The 21575-nt window shown below is 39.4% G+C and overlaps 1 protein-coding gene across 4 annotated transcripts in view; it reads left to right on the top strand.

Moving 5' to 3' along the window:
- Positions 1–4618: 4618 nt before the first annotated feature.
- The window catches only part of SETD4 (SET domain containing 4), a 39376-nt gene continuing 22419 nt past the window's right edge, over positions 4619–21575 (top strand). Inside the window, exons 1-4 of one of the 4 annotated variants that reach the window (XM_069074974.1) lie at positions 4623–4995; positions 8623–8731; positions 12846–12941; positions 20143–20180. In XM_069074974.1, the coding sequence (XP_068931075.1) occupies positions 8623–8731; positions 12846–12941; positions 20143–20180 (243 nt within the window). In that variant the 5' untranslated portion in view covers positions 4623–4995. Of the gene's footprint in view, positions 4996–8622; positions 8732–12845; positions 12942–16161; positions 16306–20142; positions 20181–21575 lie in introns of those variants that run through there. The other 3 variants (XM_069074971.1, XM_069074973.1, XM_069074972.1) reach the window with 3 other exon arrangements.

The raw sequence follows: 21575 nt of genomic DNA, 5'->3' as shown, positions 1-21575 counted from the left end.
CCGTATACTAGGAAATTGTCCAAGGCAGTCCCAAGTTCCAAAGATTTAGTGGGAAATGTTAGAAAATTTCTCCCTGCAATAGATTAACAATTTATCCTTTGAGACAAGTCGTCATCAAGCATTTCTGAAGTGCCTACTATGCGGCCTTAAAGAAGAACCAGGAAAGGATTCTTGCAGGGCATGGGATTTGTGCTGCGGTGTAAAGAAAGTCAGGGAAATTAGGAGGCAGAGGTGAGGAAGGAGGAAATTCTGGACTTGGGGGACCTGGAGTGCTCTGGGCCGGGGACTGGAGATGGATGGAGCACAGGAACAGCAAGGATGCCAGTCAGGAGAGGCCCGAAGTGTAAAAAGACTGGAAAGGCCAGGTCGTAAAGGGTTTTAATACTAAACAGAGGAGTTTCCGTTTGATCCTGAAAATAATAGTGCAATTGACTTCACTTGTATAATGGATATCATACTGCTTGCTTTCTCAAGGGATGGGGGAGGGGTAGGAGGGAAGGAGAGAATTTGGAACTCAAAATTTTAAAAATTTGTATGTCAAAAATTTTTACATGTAATTGGAAAATATTTAATGAAATAAAGTATATATTTTAAATTATTTATTTTTAGTTTTCAACATTTACTTCCATAATATTGACTTCCAAATTTTCTCCCCATCTCTCCCCTCCCTACCCCCCTCGAAAAGAGCACAATTTGACAGAGGCGCTACATATACATTCATATTAAACCTATTTTCATGTTAGTTATGTTTTAAAGAAGAATTTGAACCAATGGAAGAAACCACAAGAAAGAAGAAACGGAAAAAAAGTGAGAAAGTGAAAGCAAATAATATGTATGCTTTGATCTTAGACTCTATAGTTCTTTTTCTGAATGTGGACAATATTTTCCATCATGAACCTTTTGGAGTTGTCTTAGATCTTTGCAATGCTAAGAAGAGATGTCTATCAAAGTTAGTCATCTTACAATGTGGCTGTTAATAAAGTATATTTTCAAAAGAAAAAAATGGAATAATAATGCATTTTACTGAGAAGTGGGAGGTGACAGTCTCACTTCCTCTTTAGGAAGATCACTGGCCCACTGAGTAAAGGATAGATTGGAATAGGAAGAGACTTGAGACAGGGAGACGAATTAGGAGGCTCCTGCTAGTAGTCCAGGTAAGAGGTGATGTTCTGAGCTAAGTAGAGATTTGGTGAAGGAGGAAATAACAGGATTTGGCAACAGATTGAATATGTGAAGTGAGTGAGAGTGAGGAGTCATCCTGTGTTGAGGTCACAAGCCTTGGTTGACACCTATACTCTTTGCAATTGTGCCTCTTTAATTTATAGTTACCAGAGAAAGTTAAAATGTAGTCAATTGTTGACTAACACTTGTGAAAATGTACCTGGGCACTTTTTTTTTTGCCGGTTCACTTTTAACACTCTTAGTGATAATGTCCTTGAGTTGTGTACAGATGACTCTCATAAAGATTTTTTATAGATAGGATAGTTGACATATAGTTTATTAGTTATTGATATTCCTTTGGTTACCTTTTCTCATATTAATAAGGTCTGAGATTTTTTTACCACACTTTTGACTTCTATCACCTTCAGATACTTTGTAAGCCCTCTCAATTATATCACCTGCAGCACAGATCTCCTCTATATAGCTTTGGTCCAATACTGATGTTTTTCCTGTGTTTTTTTTTCTCTTTAGTGCCATTTTCATTTCCTCTAGAAGCATCTCTGAAAGATGTAGGGAATACAAGATCCGACTGTATTTTTTGCTTGTTGATTTTTTTTTTTTAAAGAGCATTAGAATTGGTAGAACAAAATGCTGGCTTGAAGGCTCTTTTTACAGCAAGCCAGGGTGTCTCCAATCCATATTTCAAGATCATTCAGAATTGCTTCTAAGATATTACAACTGAAAACCCCCAAAACAACCCTATTCAAGGACCCTCATGTGACAAAAGTGAAGTGAGGCATAAAATAGGGATATTTGTACACCAAAAGTATTCAGTCCTATGATGAAGGGGGCTTCCCAGTGGAAAGGAAGCTTCTCCAATTCTCTTCTGTCAGCATAAATCATTGCACTTCATTTAGCTTAAGGAAGTTACAGAGCCTTCTGGAAGAGATCTGTACTACTCATTCAAAAAGAGTTTGGCCTGTTCATCCACACAGGAAAGAACAAACAGTTGAAAACTGTTGCCAAGATTTCAGGATGCATTTCTTTAGATAACCCATGTTGTTTTTGTTGCTTGTCCTTTGTTTTGGAAGAGGACGAATGATATGAGAGGGTGATGTTTTGACCTGTGTGTAAATTGTATTTAAGTGAGACAGAGTTGCACAAAGTGTCAGCCTCACTCTCTCTTCCAGAGTCATTGAAGTCAAGTAGCAAGACAGAGGTCAGGGCTCCTGGAGATGGCCTGGGATGCAGTGGATAACCATGCTTCATAGCACCTCTTCAGTCACCTTAATGAGCCTTGGAACAAGTTGTTCTCATCTCCCATTCCGAAGGGGAAGTCTTCATATATTTGGGATAGACACCTCCCCTAATGCCACACACACCCCAGATACCTGTAGAATTTACCTAACTGTAGTTATATGTAGTACAGGCAGTAGAAATGAAATAGGAGCTGAATAGGAGGGGGTGCACCAGCAAGATCGCTTTTGGGAAATTACAAATCTCTGCTGACTCTTTGCTAGCTTCCCCTAAATCGAAGACCTGTCTTTTAAAAATGAACATTTTACCAGTGTTGCTGAAGGGGTACAGGTTCTGGGAACCCCTTTAAACTCTCCTTTTATCTTCTCACTTCATCTGGCATTCACCTGAGGCCATAAACCTTCCATTATGGAGAAACCCAAATCTCCATTACCCTTAACCTAACCTAGCCCTCCAAGGCCTGTTATCTCCAGGTAGCCTTCAGCTACTTCAAGCCATCCTTAATCCCATTCTCTTGGTTTCTAGAGTTTGACCTCTGGACACCCCTGTCCTATCAAGATCTCCCCTAGACTCCTGCTCAAGATCCTCCCTAGGCCCCTCCTCCTATCACCCCCATCACCCCAGACTACTGGGCTACCCCTAGATCCCTCCCACAGTCCTTCTGAATATAAGATCCATTTTAAGTCCATTAAGTGCTCAGATTCAATCTAGCTCAGATTCTAGCTAGTCTGCTTGTCAATACAAAAGACACAAATGTTCAGATTCCTTAAGAGTCTACCCAGTATGGTGGATCTTTAATAAACTTGGTTTTTCTTTGGCTGAAAGAAGGCTTGGGTGGAATTCATTTGGGCAGGACTCAATATGTTGGTATTTTGGGGTCCCAGCACCCCTATACCTCAATACTGCTATATGATGGAACACCACTCCCTCTGAAAAATTAGGATAAATATCACTTTTGTGTTTTAAGCATTTCTTTTGAGGTAGAAAAAATAACACATGGTGCTAAATAAAGAGACAGGTAATGAGTATAGAGACTGCAACACTTTAAAAAAAAAATAGTTATGCCACTTAATCTTCGGAGAGCAGAGGTGTGTTGCGGAATTGTAGTATATGAAGAGGAAACGGGCTATTCCTATGACAAGGTCGAGGAATGACTAGGTAACCAGAGTGCTTTGCTGATACCCTTGTGATATTGAGAGAAAGCAATTCTTGATTCTCTTCTGAATATGGTCCTTCCTGGGGAGTGGGAGGCTGTGGTGGTAGGGACTCCTATTCTGTACCAATGACAAAGAGATTACATGCTCATCTGGATGAATCCAGGCCTGGTTTCCAAAGCCGTAGCTTCCTTTTCTATTCCATGCTTCTTTCCCTGAGCATAGGTGGCGGAGCCATGATCCCAAGACGGACTCCTACAACCTTGGCTGGACCTCACCTACTTAAGAGGTCTGGAGTCACTTATCGGTCCAAGTGGCTGGCAGCGGGAGGTCCTCCATGCAACTACTATGTTTTATGGAGGACAAGAATGCTCAGCAACAGGAAAGTGAGCTCATCCACACCCTAGCTTACCAAAAGATACGCAATGTGAGGGAATTCTCTAGAAGATTTAGAGACATAGATGCTCTGGGTAGGGAAGGAGGAGAAAGGAATTTACATAGTACTTACTATGTACCAGGCACTGTGCTAAGCACTTGAAAAAATATTCTCTCATCTGATCTTTATAACAATTCCGTGAGCTTCTATTATTAGGGTCCAAATTTAATAATAGAGGAAGCTGAAGCCAAGCTCTCACCGGACGGAAGCAATGCCGATTTACTGAAAACCGACCACGCCCATCTACAAAAAAACAAAACAAAACAAAACGGAACCTGCGCTTTGGGAGGAGGTGGGTAGGACGTAGACCGAGGCTGGGCTTCTTTGGTTGGGGAGAATTGTAGAAGTGAGAAAGCCCGGAATTCCGAGGGGCTCCAGCAACAGGGGGCTCCAGGTAGTTTAGGGCCAAAGCGAGCTCCCCTGGATTGCTTTAATGCACCCTGGAGGCCCGGCGCCATCCCCAGGGGCCGCGCTAGATTTTCTAGTTCGCGGAGCCCTGAGGGGCTGGGCTTGCTGACTCTCCACCCACTCTTTCTTCCTTCTTCCTCCTCGCCATCGCCTGCTAGCAGCAGCGCCCTCCTCCTTCCTTTTCCTCCTCTCCCTCTCCATTGGCTGCTGAGCACCCCCCCTCCCCTTCTACCCCACTTCTCTTCCTTCTCCTTCTCCTTCTCCTCCCCTCGCGCCCTTCCCGGTTCGCCCTCCAGACACGTGGGGTGAGGGAGCCCCGCGGAGAGGGCTTTCGTGTGTCCCTGGTGTAGCTCTTGGAGGAGAGGACTCGCATGTTTCTGCTACTGGGGAAAAGGAAACCCTCTTTGGAGTTTAAGGATTGGGCTTAAACGCCAGGGTTGGGAGAGAGAAAATGGGTTCTTTAGACCCGCGGTTACCTAACCTACGAACCCTGGGGTCTCTTCTTTTTTGACGGCTGTCATTTAGTTTGGGGACCGCATGCAGTGAGTGTTGAAAGTTTAACGTGTTTGCAATGCTTTGGTAAGTACGTGTCTAGGAGCTTCCCTGGACTTTGAGTTAAAGCAATCTGTACAAAGTTTTTAACAGACAATAGAAATTTTCACTGAGCAGCGTTTCTGGATGGATTTTTACAAAACTGGCCTGTATAAAAGAAAGTTAACATAAATCCCCGACCCTGCCTGGCTTTGTTGTTCTGTCGTTTCCAGTAATGCCCTTATTTGGGCATTTCTTGGCAGAGATACTGGAGTGATTTGCTATTTTCTTCTCCAGCCCATTTTACAGATGAAGAAACGGAGATAAACAGGGTTGCCACTTAAAAGATCATACATCTAGTGAATATCGAAGGTCAGATTTGCACTCATTAATATGAGTATTTTAGACTCCAGACTGGCATGTCGGGCCTGTTTCTTCATACTTTTAGTAACAGGTCTATAACAAACAGCCAGTCCCGTAAAGGGCAAAGTGCTGCAGAGACTTCAGTATGCATGTTTTTTTTCATCTGACATATTTCTTATCTTTCCCATCCTCCTTACCCTTTTTCAAAGGCAGTTTTAATTCTTTGGAGGCTCCAGGATCTCAGGAAACAAAACTGACCTTTTGCTACAGAGGCAGCTAGGCCCAATGGAAAGAAGAATTCAAATTCAGCCTCAGACTCTTACTAGCAGTGTGACTTTGTTCAAATCACTTAGCCTCGGTTTGCCTCCTTTTCTTCAGCTGTAAAGTGGGAATAGTAATAACACCTCCCAGAGTTGCTGTGAGGATAAAAAGAGATAATGTACTGGCACATAACAAGTGTTATATAAATGCTTGCTGCTGCTGCTGCTCCTTCTTCTCTTCCTCCCCTCACTATTACAAAGTAATATTTAAAGAAAAAATTAATTATGAATTTAACTTAAAAATAGGTATGCAGGTAATAAACTTCCCTGCCTCCCTTAAAAAAGGATTTTCAATATAGAAAATTATAACAACTGGAAAATAATTTTTTTGAAAGTAGAATTCCCCTTTTTCTCTGATAGAATGTATAATTTTTTAGTAGAGATGAAATGTCAGGAAATTAAACACGAGTTAAAAAAGACACTGGTTCATGTCTAAATTTAGTAAAATCTCATCCATATTGTACAGTTCTTTTTTTTTTTTTAAGCAATTGGGGTTAAGTAACTTGCTTAGGGTTACACAGCCAGTTTTTTTTGTGTGGGTGTTAAGTATCTGAGGCCAGAACCGATCCCAGGTCCTCCTGACTCCGGGCTGCCTCTCTTACTCACTGGGCCACCTAGCTGCCCCAGTTCTTTTTTTTTTTGTTTTAAAAATTTATGTGTAGTTTTTGAAAATTCAGTTTTATTTTCAGTTCTGAATTCTTTTCCTCCCTCTTCCACTGGTTCCCCTATTTAGAAGGCAAGAAAAACTAATCCTTTCTTTCAAATGTATATAGTCAAGCAAAACAGATTCTTTAGTTAGCCATGTCCAAAAAAAGAAAAAAATATGCTTAAATCTACCTTTTGAGTACACCAGGTCTCTAAATGGAGGTGGATATATTGTATGTCTCATTATTAGTCCTTTGGAATTGTGGTTGGTTATTGTGTTGATCACAGTTCCTAAATCTTTGAAAGTTGCTTATCTTTACAGTATTTTTACTGTACAAATCATTCTTCTGGTTCTTTCTCACTTCACTTTTCACCAGTTCATACAAAGCTTTCTAGGTTCTCATGAAGTCATCCCTTTTGTTATTTCTTACAGCATAATGGCATTTCATAACATATATATATATATGTATATATATATGTATATATATATATATATATATATATATATACCATAACTTATTTAGCCATTCCCCAAACCTTCTCAGTTTCCAATTCTTTGCTACCAATAGAAGAACTGCTATAAACACACACACACACACACACACATATATATATATATATATATATTTGTCTTTTGGAGGGCAATTGGGGTTAAGTAACTTGCCCAGTGTTACATGGCTAGTTTTTTTGTGTGGGTGTTGTGTCTGAGGCCAAAGCCAACTCAGGTCCTCCTGACCCTGGGGCTGGCGGGGCTGGCGCTTTACTCACTGCGCCACCTAGCTGGCCCTATAAATATTTTTGTATGTATGGATCCCTTTTCTCCTTCTTTGATCTCTTTGAGGGTATAGACCTAATAGCATATTATAGTTAATAGTTATATCATATATCATAACTATATCATGTGTAGTTACATAGTTATATCATAAAATCATGTAAAACCTCTACAAAGCAAACATCATTTGGGCAGCAAAATTGTGTAATAGATAGTACTAGACCTTCCTTTTTTTTTTTTTTTTTTGCTTCTTGGAGGGCAATTGGGGTTAAGTAACTTGCCCAAGGTTACACGGCTAGTATTTTTGTGTGGGTGTTAAGTGTCTGAGGCTGGAACCAAACTTGGGTCCTCCTGACTCCAGGGCCCTCTCTACTCACTGCGCCACCTAGCCACCCCTAGATCTTTCTTGCCAAGCCATTTTCAGATCTGCCCATCCAACTTTGGTGTCTGGCTGGCACTCAATTCTCACCTCTGTAGTTCCAACAGGCTGTAGCACATGCAGCAGCCACACCCCAGTAAACTGTTTCTTCAGATGAGCCAAACCAGGTTGAGTGTAACCTATGGGCCTCAAACCAGTAGGTGAGTTAGGGGGATGATTACCCCAAATGGCTTCCCCTAAAAAGAATGGGCAGATGAGGACATTGTTCTAGTGGCCACAAAGCAGCCACCGTGGAGAGCTTCAGGCTTGGTCAGACATCTAAGATGCCAAGGTCATCCACCGCATTCTGCATCTTAACTATTGGCCTGTCACTGGACTTCAGTGACTCTGGAAGAGTGAGTGAGGCTGATGACTTTGGGCAACTCAGCCTCATTTAAATACAGTTCACACATACACAGGAGCCAAGACGTTACCCTGTGATGTCATTGATCCTCTTCCAAAATGAAGGACAAACAACAGCAACCACTGGGCCTGTAGTCAGGAAGACCTGAATTCAAATTTGGCCTCAAGTACCCTATTCAGTTTCTTTATCTGAAAAATGAGGATAATAATAGCACTTAGCTCCCAGGGTGAATTATTTCAAATGAAATAATCATTTAAAATCACTTAGCACCATGCATGGTGCATAGTAGGTACTATTAAAATGTTAGCTATTATTATGATTTGACTCATAGTAAAGCCAAAACTTTTACATAGAGTCCCATTAAAATGCCAAATTATGGAGTTTGTATTCTATAATGGAGTCAGTAGTAGCTACCATTGCTATTGCCATGTTGAAGATGGATTGGAAAGGGTAAGTTAGGAGTAGAGGGTCAGATTTAGGGTAGGAGATAATGAATTCTCTCTTGGACATGTTGAATTTGAGATGATAGTCTAGAGAATGCCTTGCTTGGGCCTATTTGGTGTTTTAGTTTTGGTACTGGAATGAAATCAGGTACTTATAGACCATCTAGTAGTTAAAAGAAGGTTTACTTGACAGTAGCAAGAGGAGGATTTTGACAAAGATGCAGCACTGATTTAATTAGGTGCAACCTAAAAGTTTTATGTATAGCTTTAAGTACTGTTGACAGGATTTGCTTTTCAGTACAAAGGTGTTTTACTCCATATGATGGGAAAATAAACACTTCTTTTCCTAGATGAGGAAGCTATATGGAAATTATATCCACATCATGAAGAAGAAAGGAAGAGGAAGAACAAGCAGACAAAGAAGAAGAAAATTATTTAGGACCTCAGATTTGAGTAAAGGTACAATTTTTATTCTCAGTGACATAAATGAAGTGTTTGACTGATGTCTGTGATTAAAACAGAGCCTATATGAGTATAAAAGCTATTTATGGAAAATGTTTAAGCACATCTTGAAAGAATATTTTTTTTCTGATAGCTTTTATGTTCTTTTAAAGACTGGGGATACTGGTATGTCCTTTCTCTGAGTTCATATTCTGTTGAGGGACACGTCTACACAGATAAATAAAATCAAGTAATTTAGTTTGTTGAACTACTGAGGATGGCAAGATAGGTTAATGTAGAGGGGGCACCTGTGTTGAGCTTTGAAAGAAGCTAGGGATTATAAGAGATAGATTTGAGGAAGGAGAAAGTATCCACATGGAGTACTTACTGTACAAAGGCCCGCAGGTGCAAAAGAGAATTCCATGTTCTGGGGACAGCAAGAAGGGCAGTTTGGCTAGAATATAGAGCACGTGAGAGGAGTAATGTGAAAGGTCTGGAGGAAAGGGCTGCAAATTCCAAGTTAAGGGGTTTATTTTTTATCTGGTAGACAGTAGGGAGCTATCTAGTGCTATGCAGATGATAGAAGTTAGAGAGGGGAGGGTCAGCTGTAGGGTAGAAGATAATGAGTTCTCTCTTGGACATGGTGAGTTAGATGCAAGTCTGGACTATGCTTGATTCAGGCTTGTTTGGTTGTTTAGGTATGTATTGGAATGAGATGAGGCACTTGTAGACCATCTAGCAATTGACAAAAGATTTATTTGACAATAGCATGAAGATATTAGCACTGTATTGATTTATTAGATGCAACTTTCCTTCCTGTGTACATGGTGTGGTGAGCTGTTTAGAAGTATGTGTCAATACTGAAAAGCCTCCCAACAAAGTTTTTGTACTTAGGTGCTGGGGAAAGCTATACCAATAGTTCCTTTGACCAATTAAGCTTTGATGTTAGTTTCATTCATTACCTTTTAATCCTTTTTACCCCAATATAGCTATGCCATTTTGGTCCTCTTTAAGAATGAAAGACAACAACCAACCAAGCCTAGCCTTTAAACAACTCCTCTCATGGAACCCATTCAATACTTATATGTCCTTGGAAGTGTGGGTGTTTCTGAGGGTGGCAATCAACTCTGATTGGTTAATAATTAGTGAGAAAATGAATATAATATATATGAATAGATACATATGAATATGTAACATATATACATTTGTAATGGTAATGTGAGTTTGAAGATCTTCCCTGCCCCTTGTATTTTCAGTCAAACAGGTAGTTAGCACCTTGTTCCAAGTTCATGGTTGTGTCAAGTATTAAGATCCAGAACTTGTGAATCCCACAGTGGGATGGACTTGTTGATGTAACAGAAAGGGACAGAACAGGGAGGAGCTAATACCACATATAAAGAAAAGCCCAAGCTGAGAGCAAGCATCTGGAGGCTGGGCTGCTACTGCTGGAGAGAGAGAAGAGAACTGAGAAGAACTGAGAAGAGAAATGAGAACTGAGTATTGAACTGAGAATTGAGAAGAACTGAGAAATGAGAAGAGAGAACTGGGAGGAGGCATGGCTGTGGTGCTGGTACTTTGTCTGTCTGTTTTGATGTTACTTTGTCAGATTTGTCTGCTAATAGAGGATGGTGCTGTTGCTACAGAAGTCCTGGGACCTTGATGTTGGTTCAGAAGCCCTGAAAGAGGATTTTCTTGTTGTATGTTTACAGAAATCCTGGAGGAGAGTCTTGCTGATGTTTTCAGAGGTCCAGGGACTATACTGATGATTTGTGTTGATTCCTCAGACCTTGTTGTTGGGTCTATGTTGATTTCACAGGCAGAAAGCGAATTGATGAGAATGCTGGCAATGTGTATAAATGTTATTGTGGCTTTGTTAAGGTTTGTCTTCCCAGGAACAGAAACTGTGAAGGACTTGAGGTTGACCAGACACTGTGAGCTTCAATATGGAACAGGAACTACTCAAGAAACTGGACAAAGAACTGAGAGCTATGAACCCAGGTGGCATTTGGATAGATTGGGGCAGAAACTGGGATGATGGAAGAGGAACCATGGAAGCTGAGAGCCTGCCTGGAGTCAAGACAAAAAGATCTATCCTTGGATATTTATGCAAACTGAGAAAATCATGACTTACTATGGCTTAGGGGTGGAGAACTCTGACCTTTACATTTAGATGATTGTCTTAAGGACTTCTACAATTAAGAAGAAAGAGGACTTTTTGATTGAAGAGATTAAGACAATGGATCTAGGGGTGGAGAACTTTGACCTTTGTACTTTGTGTCAATTAAGGAGGCTTGCCTCCTTAAGGAGGCTTGAATTAAGGATTTACTAAATGATTGTGTTACTAAATGAATGTTATCTTTTGCTTAAAACTATGTGACAACTTTGGTGAAAAGTATGTGGCCATTTTAGTGATAATTTGTTATGCCATAACATTGTGAATGTTGTACTTTTATTTCTGTGAATTTTTTGTCTGTTTGTTACTGAATAAATAGAGAGTTCACTATACTGCAGCAGCAGTCCTCTGGAAAGCTGCTCGTGCTTAGCTTTACAACATTATATGAGACATGGACTCATTCTAATGATAGCCTTGAGGGTACCTGACTCGGATCACCCAAATCTTGGTCAAAGAGACTTATAAATATACATATCAAAAAAGGAATCCACTTCCACCCAGGCCTATCTGACCAAATACAATGAACAGGAATTCACCAATTCTCTGAGCTTGGTTGGGTAAGTTTTTTCCAAGATTTCCTACAGTGGTTGATTTCTGGATAAGAAAATGGAAAACCTTTTACTAATTCATTAATTGGTTATTAATATAAGAAAGTAATAATCATTTTCTCATGAAGAGTCAAATACAACTGAACAACAACAATAAATGATGTAATTTACTCAGTTGATAAAAGAGTTAATATCAGACTTGTGGAAAATCTTAGGGCAACTGGAACCAATGAACTTCATGAAATCTAGGTGCTAGGCCCTAGTCATTCAAAGATAAAAATCCCTTAGTGGGATTGCCCCAGTAGGTTAAATTGAAATTTAATGTAAGAAGCACAAAAAGTTTGTGACACAGATTATTTTGCAAACTTGTTTTTATACATCCCCATACTACTTCTCCCTTTCTCCTCCTTTCTCACCATTACCTCATTGCTCCTCAATATATAAACTCAACTCTAGTTAAGCTGATATATATTTTTTTGTCACCTGAAAGTGTTATCTTCATTTCTACTTGTGTCTTGCCATTTCCCACAGCTTAGAATGTTTTCCCTTTTTTCCCGTACTACCTATAAAATGTTGTTCATCCTTCACAACTGAGTTTAAGTTTTTTAATTTGGATTTATGAGCTCATTTATATAGAGAACTCCCACTGAGGAAGCTCCCTCTCTCAACACAGATAGACTTTATAGTCTTAGAGATTTCTTGAGGGTACTCAGAGTGACTATTTTAAGTAATTTACTTAGGATCAGGCAGCCATTTTATATCAGAAGGGAAAATTGGACACAGTCTTCTTAACTGTGAGGTGGACTTCTATACACTAGGCAGTGTTGTCACAGTACTGAAACTATATATTTTAGTTTTCTTCAAGGCCTACATATATGAGTTTTATTTGAAAAAAAATGCAGATGTACTTTCTACTTCCTTCTCTGAGTTCTTACAATTTTTATTTTGTATCACAGTTTAGCACTTAACTGTTCTGTAATTGTTTTATGATTTAGCTATCTAGATTGTGAACCTTGTTGGGAGTGAGGAATATGTTTTTTATATTCCTTATGCCTTTCCTGGACGTCATTCCAGGCCTTTTCTAAAAATCAGGCTGATTATTTATGAACACAAAAATCTCAAAATATGTCGTAGGAAATCTCTTGCCAGTCTTTTCACTGTGCCATTGTACATTCTTTTCACTGTGGTGCATAATGGGTTGTTAATGTTGTTGTGGTTTTAATATGTAAAGGTGTCTCAAGTGTCTTGGTGCAGTTTTGAGTTACTGAAACTTAAAGTGCAAAAATTAAAAAAAAAAAGTAAGTGGGAGTCTTTTGATGGAGGAGTCTTCATGTCAATGGAACTCCTGGGGAACACTGGCTGCGGAATTAATTACATAGTAATTTATGTTATTTTCTCCTATCCTTTTTAGTGAGTGAGGGCCACAAATCAGAATTTATAGAACTCAGGAAGTGGCTGAAAGAGAGGAAATTTAAAGATCATAACCTAAGGCCAGCAAGATTTTCAGGTAAGGTTTTGTAATAAATCTAGAATTCTGTTTCTTGCTGGGAGAGAGGCACTGGCATGAGTTATCGACACCACTAATGATTTATCTACCTGAGTGGCCAAATCAGAGATAGACAGTCTCCGTCCTCAAGAAGCTTACATTGTAATGAGGGAGGACAATACTGGAGGGAGGAGAGCAGGGATGAGTGAAGGTGACCAATGAGAAGATGATAAAGTCCTTTGCAAATGTATCAACAGTGCAGCCTGGGGAGAAATGAAGAGATGGTTGACCTGGGCTTCCTCCTCAAAATCAGCCAACCAGAGAAAGGGATTTCAGGGGTGGGAGGCTACTTCTAGTGCCAGTAGTCCAGGGGTGGAATGAACTTCCTGGGTGAAGAGGTTTTTATGTCACTGTAGAGAAGTTGGGTGGAGATAAATTGAGATGCTGAGCTTTCCATCAGTCAATAATCTATACACTATTTTTATGCATCTGCTGTGTACTAGGGAATGGGGGTATGAAGATAAAAGTGAGGTAGTGCCTTCCTTCAAAGAGCTTACAATTCTACTTAAAAGATACAACATATTCATAGAAAGTAGGTGTGGCGTGTATATAAAATAAATATGTGGTAATTTGGGGAAAGGAAGGCATTAAAAACTAGGGGAACTGGAAAAGGCTTTTTAAAAAAAATTTTCATTCTGAACTTAAAAAATAAAACAAACATTTCTGTAACGTAGAATATAGATAAGTGAGCCCTGGGGTTCCAAAAAATGAGGTGAGGAGGGAGAACATTCTAGGCATGGGGGAGACAGCCTCTGCAAAGACTTGTGTCTGGTTGATGGAATGTCACGGGACTGGGAACATCGGGGAGGTCAGTTTGGTTGGAACCTTAGAACACAGGAGAGTGAGTCATGTGTCATCAGCCTAGGAAGATAAGTTGGTGATAAAGTGTGAAGTGCTTTAAATGTTAAACAGAGGAGTCCTATATTTTATCCAGAAGTCACTGGAGATACTTGAGAAGAGGAGTGATATAGTTAGGAGCATTCTTTTGGCAATTCCGTGGGTGATGCTTTAGAGAGGAAAGAGGGTAGAAGCAGGGAGACCAATTAGGAGCCTATTGAAATTGTCCTCCCAGGTGGCTAGGTGGCACAGTGAATAGAGCAATGGCCCTGGAGTCAGGAGGACCTAAGTTCAAATCTGACCTCAGACATTTAACACACACACAAAAAGCTAGCTGTGTGACCTTGGCAAGTCACTTAACCCCAATTGCCCTCCAAAAAAAAGAAATTGTCCTCTGATGATGAGGACCTGAACTAGGGTGGTTGGTTGGCTTGTGGCTGGGGATGACTGGTTGCATGTGAGAGATATAGAGGAAATAGAAGTGACAAGATTTGGCAACTGACCATAAATGGAAGTGAGAGAAAATAGTAATACCTAATATTATATGGTACCTACTATGTTCCTAAGTACTTTTCAAATAAAATTTCATTTTCTCCTCATAATACCACCAGGGAGTAGGGTGTTGTTATTATCCCCATTTTGCAGTTGAGGAAACTGAAACAGAAGTTAAGTGACTTAACCAAAGTCATACAGCTAATAAATATCTGAGGCTAGATTTGAACTCAGGTCTTCCTGACTCCAGGCCCAGTGCTTTTTCTGCTATATCACCTAGCTGCCTAGAAAGAAGAATCAAAGATGACTTCTAGATTGCAAACCTGCATCACTGGAAGAATTATGGAACCCTTGATGGAGTGAGGAAGTTGGAAAGATGGTAGGTTTAGAGGGAAAGGTAATGAGTTATCTTTTGGACATGTTGAGCTTGAAATGCCTATGGAAGATCTAGGTGGTATTGGAGATGTTGGACAGAAGCTCAGTTCAGAGATGAGGGCTAGTTATAAAGATTTGGGAATCATGTGAAAGGGACAAGAGTTAAATCCATGGATTTAGGTGGAGTGACAGATGAGAAGGCCAAGGACTGTGGCCTAGGTTATGGTCATACTTAGGGTGCTTGGGGCTCTTCCTTTGGGAACTGACTTGAAGGTGGTAGTGGCAGAATAGATGGCAAGATAGGCCCTGAACCTGCTTGGGCATCATATGGGATTAAATGAAGCTTTATTCTGTTGCTTGGGTGTTTATAGATTGTCTATAACTTCAGTTAGTTTTCTCGGGAGTGTGTGGGAACTAAGCCCACCCAGAGGCCCCTGCCCTTCTGTGGCAGTGTCTGACATAGTGGTAGAGAGGAGTCCTGCCGGCCAGCAGCAGAGCTGAGAAGGAAAAGTTAGGTGAAAAGATAGATAAAGAGTACTTACCCAGAGGTTGACAATCATAAATGAGATGGGACTCCAGTATGGTGGAAAACTGAGTCATCTTTTTTCAGCTAAGAGTCCAGTATATATAGTGTGAAACTGCATAGTCATTGTAAGCCACTATCTTTGGGATTACATCACTGCCCTAGTTCCCATTTGCCTCATACGTGACAGCCGTGTACTCTATCCTTGTTATCAGGGTACGAGTACTGGGCAGGATATTCCAAACCTCCCTAAACCTCCCAAGAACAGGATGGAGTTGTCCCAAGGCTTCTAGTTAATACTGTGTTGCTACATTAAGCTAGTTTCCCCTGAGAACACTGCAAGCGTCCTTGTTCCCAGGCCGGGAGTGCGTACCACACTTTTCACAGGGATGTGAAGCCCATGCCTGTGAACCTTTCTGGGGGATGGGGAACTGATTCAGGCTTGTTTAGTAGGGTCTTATGCTGAGAGGGCTTATTCAGCCATCAGGTCAGAGCCCCACTGGTCATGGTCCTCAACAGGAGTGGAGCCAATGCCCATTACCCTCTTTATCATGAATCATAATGGCAGGAACTCTGTCCTAGTTCCCCTGTCTACATCTTCTCCCTCTTCCCTCTCCCTCCATGTGATGAAAATTAGACTAGTTTTTCCTTAAAAGATATTAGAACTGTTTCCTTGAGATCTGATTGTCTGAGAAGACTTAGGCTGGGGCCTTGACATAACTTCCTGGTCAGTTGGGTACAAAATAGTCATAAGAGGGAATGGAGCTCTTCTCTGAGGCTTCAGACTTTAGATCATAAGCATTACAACCCTAGGAAACTGCTTAGCTGAATCAATGCTTTGTCCCAGATAAACATCCCTCCGCTGCTCTGAATGTCCTTGTTATGCCATGGCTAAATAAAGCTCCTTTTGTTAACTGTTAGATGGATTACGTATGCATTTCTTTGTCATTTCAGACCCAAACTGCCCAGGGACCAGCCTGACTGAGGCCTAGCTCATTACGCCCATCAGTTTAAAATGCACAGAGCCTAGGGATTCTCTGGATTTATTCTTCAAATCCTGTCTGCTTCAGCAAATAACGTGAACTCAAAGAGATTGAAGTGAGGCTGAGAACAAGAGCTAAGAACAAATCATGCTTATATTCTTTTCTGCAGGATGCTAGAGAAAATACACCTATTGATTTAAGGGAAGACACATAACAAAGTCTGATAACAGACAAAATGAAAACATTGTTGGCTAGATAATAATTCAGTTAGGTATAATTATAGCTGTTTGAGTCTAAAGAGTGCCCAAGCAGTTATAACCCTGGAGAAAAATGTATAGTGGTTTGCCTCATATCTTTATACTTAGCCCTGTTTAGTGACCATTTTTTTTTATCAATGACTTGCTGATATAAAAAGGAATATTTTTAATAGAGTCTAGAATTTAGAGCTGAAAGGATGTTATGGAGAAATGTATGAGCAGAAAAAAGGATGGTCCAGTTCTCATAGTGAGAACCAGTAATAACCCTGGCTTAAACCTGTGTGCCCCAGAGAATAAGAGTTGCCCAGCATTTTTGGTGGTTCCGCTGGAGCTGACCTGTGGGGGTCACAAGTGTTGTAAAGATTGAGTTGTAGGCATGTATTGGTAGCAGTCCACTTTGTTGCACGGGATATCAGTATCAAGGAGATTGTAGAACCATTAACATTTAGGAGTACACTACAGAATGTTGGTTGGAGTTTTTCTATTCAGAAACATTACATTATTAAAATGTAATTGAAAGAATTTAGAAATTCATTCATTCATGGACATTCTAGCATGAGAAAAGCAACATGTTTGTAGTATAATGGTGTTAAATACAAATAGAAACTAATTCCTGAGGGCCATGTTGACTTAGAAAAATACAGATTTATCTATGTTATATTGTATTTTTATTTATTTAGTTAAACATTTATTAATTACATTTTAGTCTGGTTTGGACTCACTTGGTGCTGACCCTAAATTTCACACCTCTGGTGTCATATCATCTTCCTACCATTATATGGCAAGAATTTTGAGGTCTGCCCCAGTCACTTGTAGGTCATCCCTTAGCCTGTTATTTGTTTCATTCCCATATTTAATCTTACTGTCTCAAGCTATTTGGTAATCCAGGACCATGTTTGAGTATTTTCTCATGAATTAATAAAATTAAGCAAACATTATTGATTTAGTACACTGGAAAAAACTTTTCCAATGCTAGCTACATCTCTATATAATAAATCCTTTAATTTCCTAGGGTTAAATAAATAATAAATTACACAATAATTTTAATAACAATGATTCAATTATCAAGACAGATGATTATCTACAATAATGCAAGAATGACCTCAAATAAATAACATATACACTCAATTGGGTATCTTACCATACAGGAAAGTAGGGAGGAAGGAGATAAGGGGGGGTATGATAGAAGGGGCAGATTGGGGCAGAGGGTAGTTAGAAGCACACACTTTTGAAAAGGGCCAGGGTCAAAGTAGAAAATAGAATAAGTGGGGGGCAGGATAGGATGGAGGGTAATATATCTTTCACAATATATCTACTATGGAAATGTTTTGTGTAACTACACATGTACAACCTATATTGAACTGCTTATCTTCCCAGTAGGGGTGGGTGACAAGGGAAGAAGGGAAAGAACCTGGAAATCAAAGTTTTAAATTCAAATGTTAAAAAATTTGTTATTATTATTATTTTTACATGTAACTGGGAAATAAGATATACAGGCACTGGAGTATAGAAATCTATCTCGTCCTACTACACAGTCAGAGAGGGGATGGGGGAGGATATAAAAGAGAGCAGATTGGGGGAAGGGGTATTCAGTAGCATCACTATTTTGGGGTGGTGGGTAGGGAAAAGATGGGGATAAAATTTGTAACTCAAAACCTTGTGGAAATGAATGTTGAGAACTAAAAATAAAAAAATATACATCACACACACAAAATAAATAAATAAATATTCACACACACACACACACACACACACACACACACACACACACACACACACACACACACACACACACCCCCAAGAATGACCTCAAACCCTCACAATCAATAGCAGTTTTACTTCATTTCCAAGGACACGGTCTCACTCCATTTAATTCCATTTGAGATAGCCAATCACTCTACACTAACACTGTTCATTCTCTTTATAAGATAAAGGTTAAAAAAGTTCCATTGACATTGAAGCCCTCTTATCCTCTTTCTCTCTGTCTTTTCTACTTTCTCTCTAGCCGTGATAGGAAAGCAATCTCTCTTTAGTTTTTCTCAATCTGTCACTCTTAATAATCTCACTCGGGACTCACTCCACATAAAATTCTCTTTATAATGTTTCTTCATCAAACAACAGGTGACAGGTCACAAGAATAAAGTTTCTCATCACCATTCTGGCTTCTTCATAGTTTATCTCATAGATCAACGACAAAAACACACATTCTCATGACAGTGACAACTCAACTGTAATTCCTTTCTTGTCTCTTTTTTCTGGGGTCTCTAAACAGTAACAGTTTTTATATCAGCTGTAGGATAGGCTTTTGAAACATGTACTATACATAGAAAGTTGGTTTTGGGGTCAAGGATGTCTGGATTCAAGCCTGATCTCTGATAGACTGAAAACATGAACAAGTTACTTAACTTCTCTTGCTCCTGGCAACTCTGAGGCTATGATTTATAAATAACCTTCACAGCTCTTTGCCATCTTTCCCCTCCCTCTCCTGACATTCCCTCCCCTCTCCACCCCCCCAGGCTATCACCACATATAGAACTCTTTTTCCCTGCTTCTCTGCCACCTAGCTTCCTTCAAGGTTCATCTTAAGTCTTCTTTTTGGCAAGAAGCCTTTCACTTAATCTTAGTGACTTTGAGACCTTTTGAGATCGCCCCAGTTTTTCTCACAAACACACACATATGTGTGTATATATGTATATATACACATACATATATATTTATATTTATCTTGTTTGTATATAGTTGTTTGCATGTTGTTCCCTCCATTAGACTGTGAGCTCCTTGAAGGCAGGGATCTTTTTTTTTCCCCTTTGTATCTTCAGTGTTTAGCACAGTTCCTGGCACTTATTTGCTAGTTGACTGACACTAAAGGAAGTGTACTTTCTGGCCATCTCCTTTTCATTTTTTTTTGCAAGGCAGAAGGCAGGGCAGTTGGGGTTAAGTGACTTGCCCAAGGTCACACAGCTAATAAGTGTTAGATTTTTGAGGCTGGATTTGAATTCAGGTCCTCCTGACTCCAGTGTTGGTGCTCTATTCACTGCACCACCTAGCCATGGCCATCTCCTTTTCAAGAGAAGCTATTGCTTTACCCACTTCCTTCTTTTCCCCCTCTCCATGCCTACTGCCTCTGTCACTCCACTATATCCAGAAAGCTCCAGCCATGCTTAACTTTACTTTCTCTTCCTACCTGTCTACTCCTTCTCTGTCTCCTTTGCTTGACATGAATGAGGATCAAGCAGAGGAGACAGAGATAGGACAGTTAGATTAGGGGACAATCAGGAGACAGCAGTCTCTCCTGAAGAGAAATGTATCAAAAAGAGGATTTGTTAGGTGCTGAGCCTGTACAGAATTAAATAAGGCATGGTCCCTGCCTTTTATGAGCTTAAAAAGTCTTATAGGGGAGGCTAGGTGGCAAAGTGAACAGAGCACCAGCCCTGGAGTCAGGAGGACCTGAGTTCAGGTCTACCCTCAGATACTTGACACTTGTGTGCCGTGTGACCTTGGGCAAGTCACTTGCCCCCCCAATTGCCCTGCCCTCCCCTCTCCAAAAAGCAAAAAAACAAAGTCTTATAATCTTAAGATAGTATTTTGTGCATGATTTTGAAGATTTCATTTTTAGCTTTTATAATTATAGTTCTGAGGCAATAAAATAAACTAATGTAATTCTGTCTTTTTTTTTTTTAATATCCTTGTTTTAGGTACAGGAAGAGGACTGATGGCTGTAAAATCCTTGCAGGTTGGTACTGGCTTCCCCCACCCTTGAATTCTTGGGGGGAAAGAAACAACTAATTACAGATTTTACTCTTCTGTTTTATGGTTTAAATCAAATATTTCCCTACATTTTTTAGTTCATTTGTTCACAGTTATACGTAATGGTTGTTGAAGAAATGTCAGCAAGAATCATAGGCAAGAGGAACAGATTTGAAAATAACATGTTGAATTTGCTAGAAAAGCTATACATAAAACAAATTTGTAGCTTTTTATACAGTCCTGTTTTTCTGTTTTACTTTGTATATGGACAGGCTCATCTTACTTGGTATTTAAATTTAGAATTTTATGTAAAAGAAGAGAAAAAAGCAAGTCATGGGAGAGAAGTGTAATAGAATATTATTTTGCTGTAAGAAACATTCAATCAATCTTAATTGGTGTTTAAATTTAAAATTAAAACAAAAGAAAAAGAAAAATCATGGGAGAGAAGTTTTTTTTTATTTTACTGTAAGAAATATTCAATCAATCTTAATTTGTGTTTAAATTTAAAATTAAAATGATTAAAAGAAAAAGAAGGAAATGAGTCATGGGAGAAAAGTGTAGTGGAATATTATTTTGCTGTAAAAACATCAATGATGAAATCCAGAGAAACATGAAAATACATAATTGCACTGTTAGAAACTGCAGCAACTGTATAACATTATAAAAATGTAAATGGAAAACAAAAAAACAGTTGGAACAATGTTGTGAAATTATAATGACTAAGAGTAGCTACAAGGAAGAAATATGAGAAAGCTTAGTACCTTTTTTTGCTAATATGGGGGACTGTGGGTGTGGAACATTGCATTTAATTAGGCAGACTTTTTTGGTGTGTTGATTTGATGTGTGGATATTTGCTGGACTGTTTTTATTGTTTTTAAAATTATTTGTTAAAGGGATGTCTCTGAGTCAGGATACAGTATGGAAGCAGGTGATGTAAAAATAAAGTATATCAATGATTTTTTTTTTTTTTTTGCCTTTTGGAGGGGGGAATGCAGGGCAGTCGGGGTTAAGTGACGCAAGTCACACTGCTAGTTTTGTGTTAAATGTCTGTAGCTGGATTTGAACTCAAGTCCTTCTGACTCCAGGGCTGGTACTCTATTCACTGTGCCACCTAGATGCCCTAGTATATCAACAATTTTTAAAAATGTGTGTTCTGATGTTAATATGTGGTTTTATTTCTTCAGGAAGCTATATTTGATTTCATTCTATGACAAAATAAATATGTGTAATTCTTTGCAGTTTGGGGAGAAAACAGCCCCCTTGTGGAATACAGGTTGTTTGACCTAAAAAAAAACCAAACTGTTTGACCTAAAAAATGTGGAAGGATATGATCGAAAATGTCTTCTCCTGTGTTCATGACCTTAGACAAAAAAACTTGAGT

This window comes from Petaurus breviceps, unplaced genomic scaffold, assembly GCF_028583685.1.
Source record: "Petaurus breviceps papuanus isolate PSGF00001 unplaced genomic scaffold, PetGlider_PUasm1.0 90897, whole genome shotgun sequence".
NCBI classification, from domain to species: Eukaryota; Metazoa; Chordata; class Mammalia; order Diprotodontia; family Petauridae; genus Petaurus; species Petaurus breviceps.
This window is presented reverse-complemented; position numbering and strand designations above follow the sequence as displayed.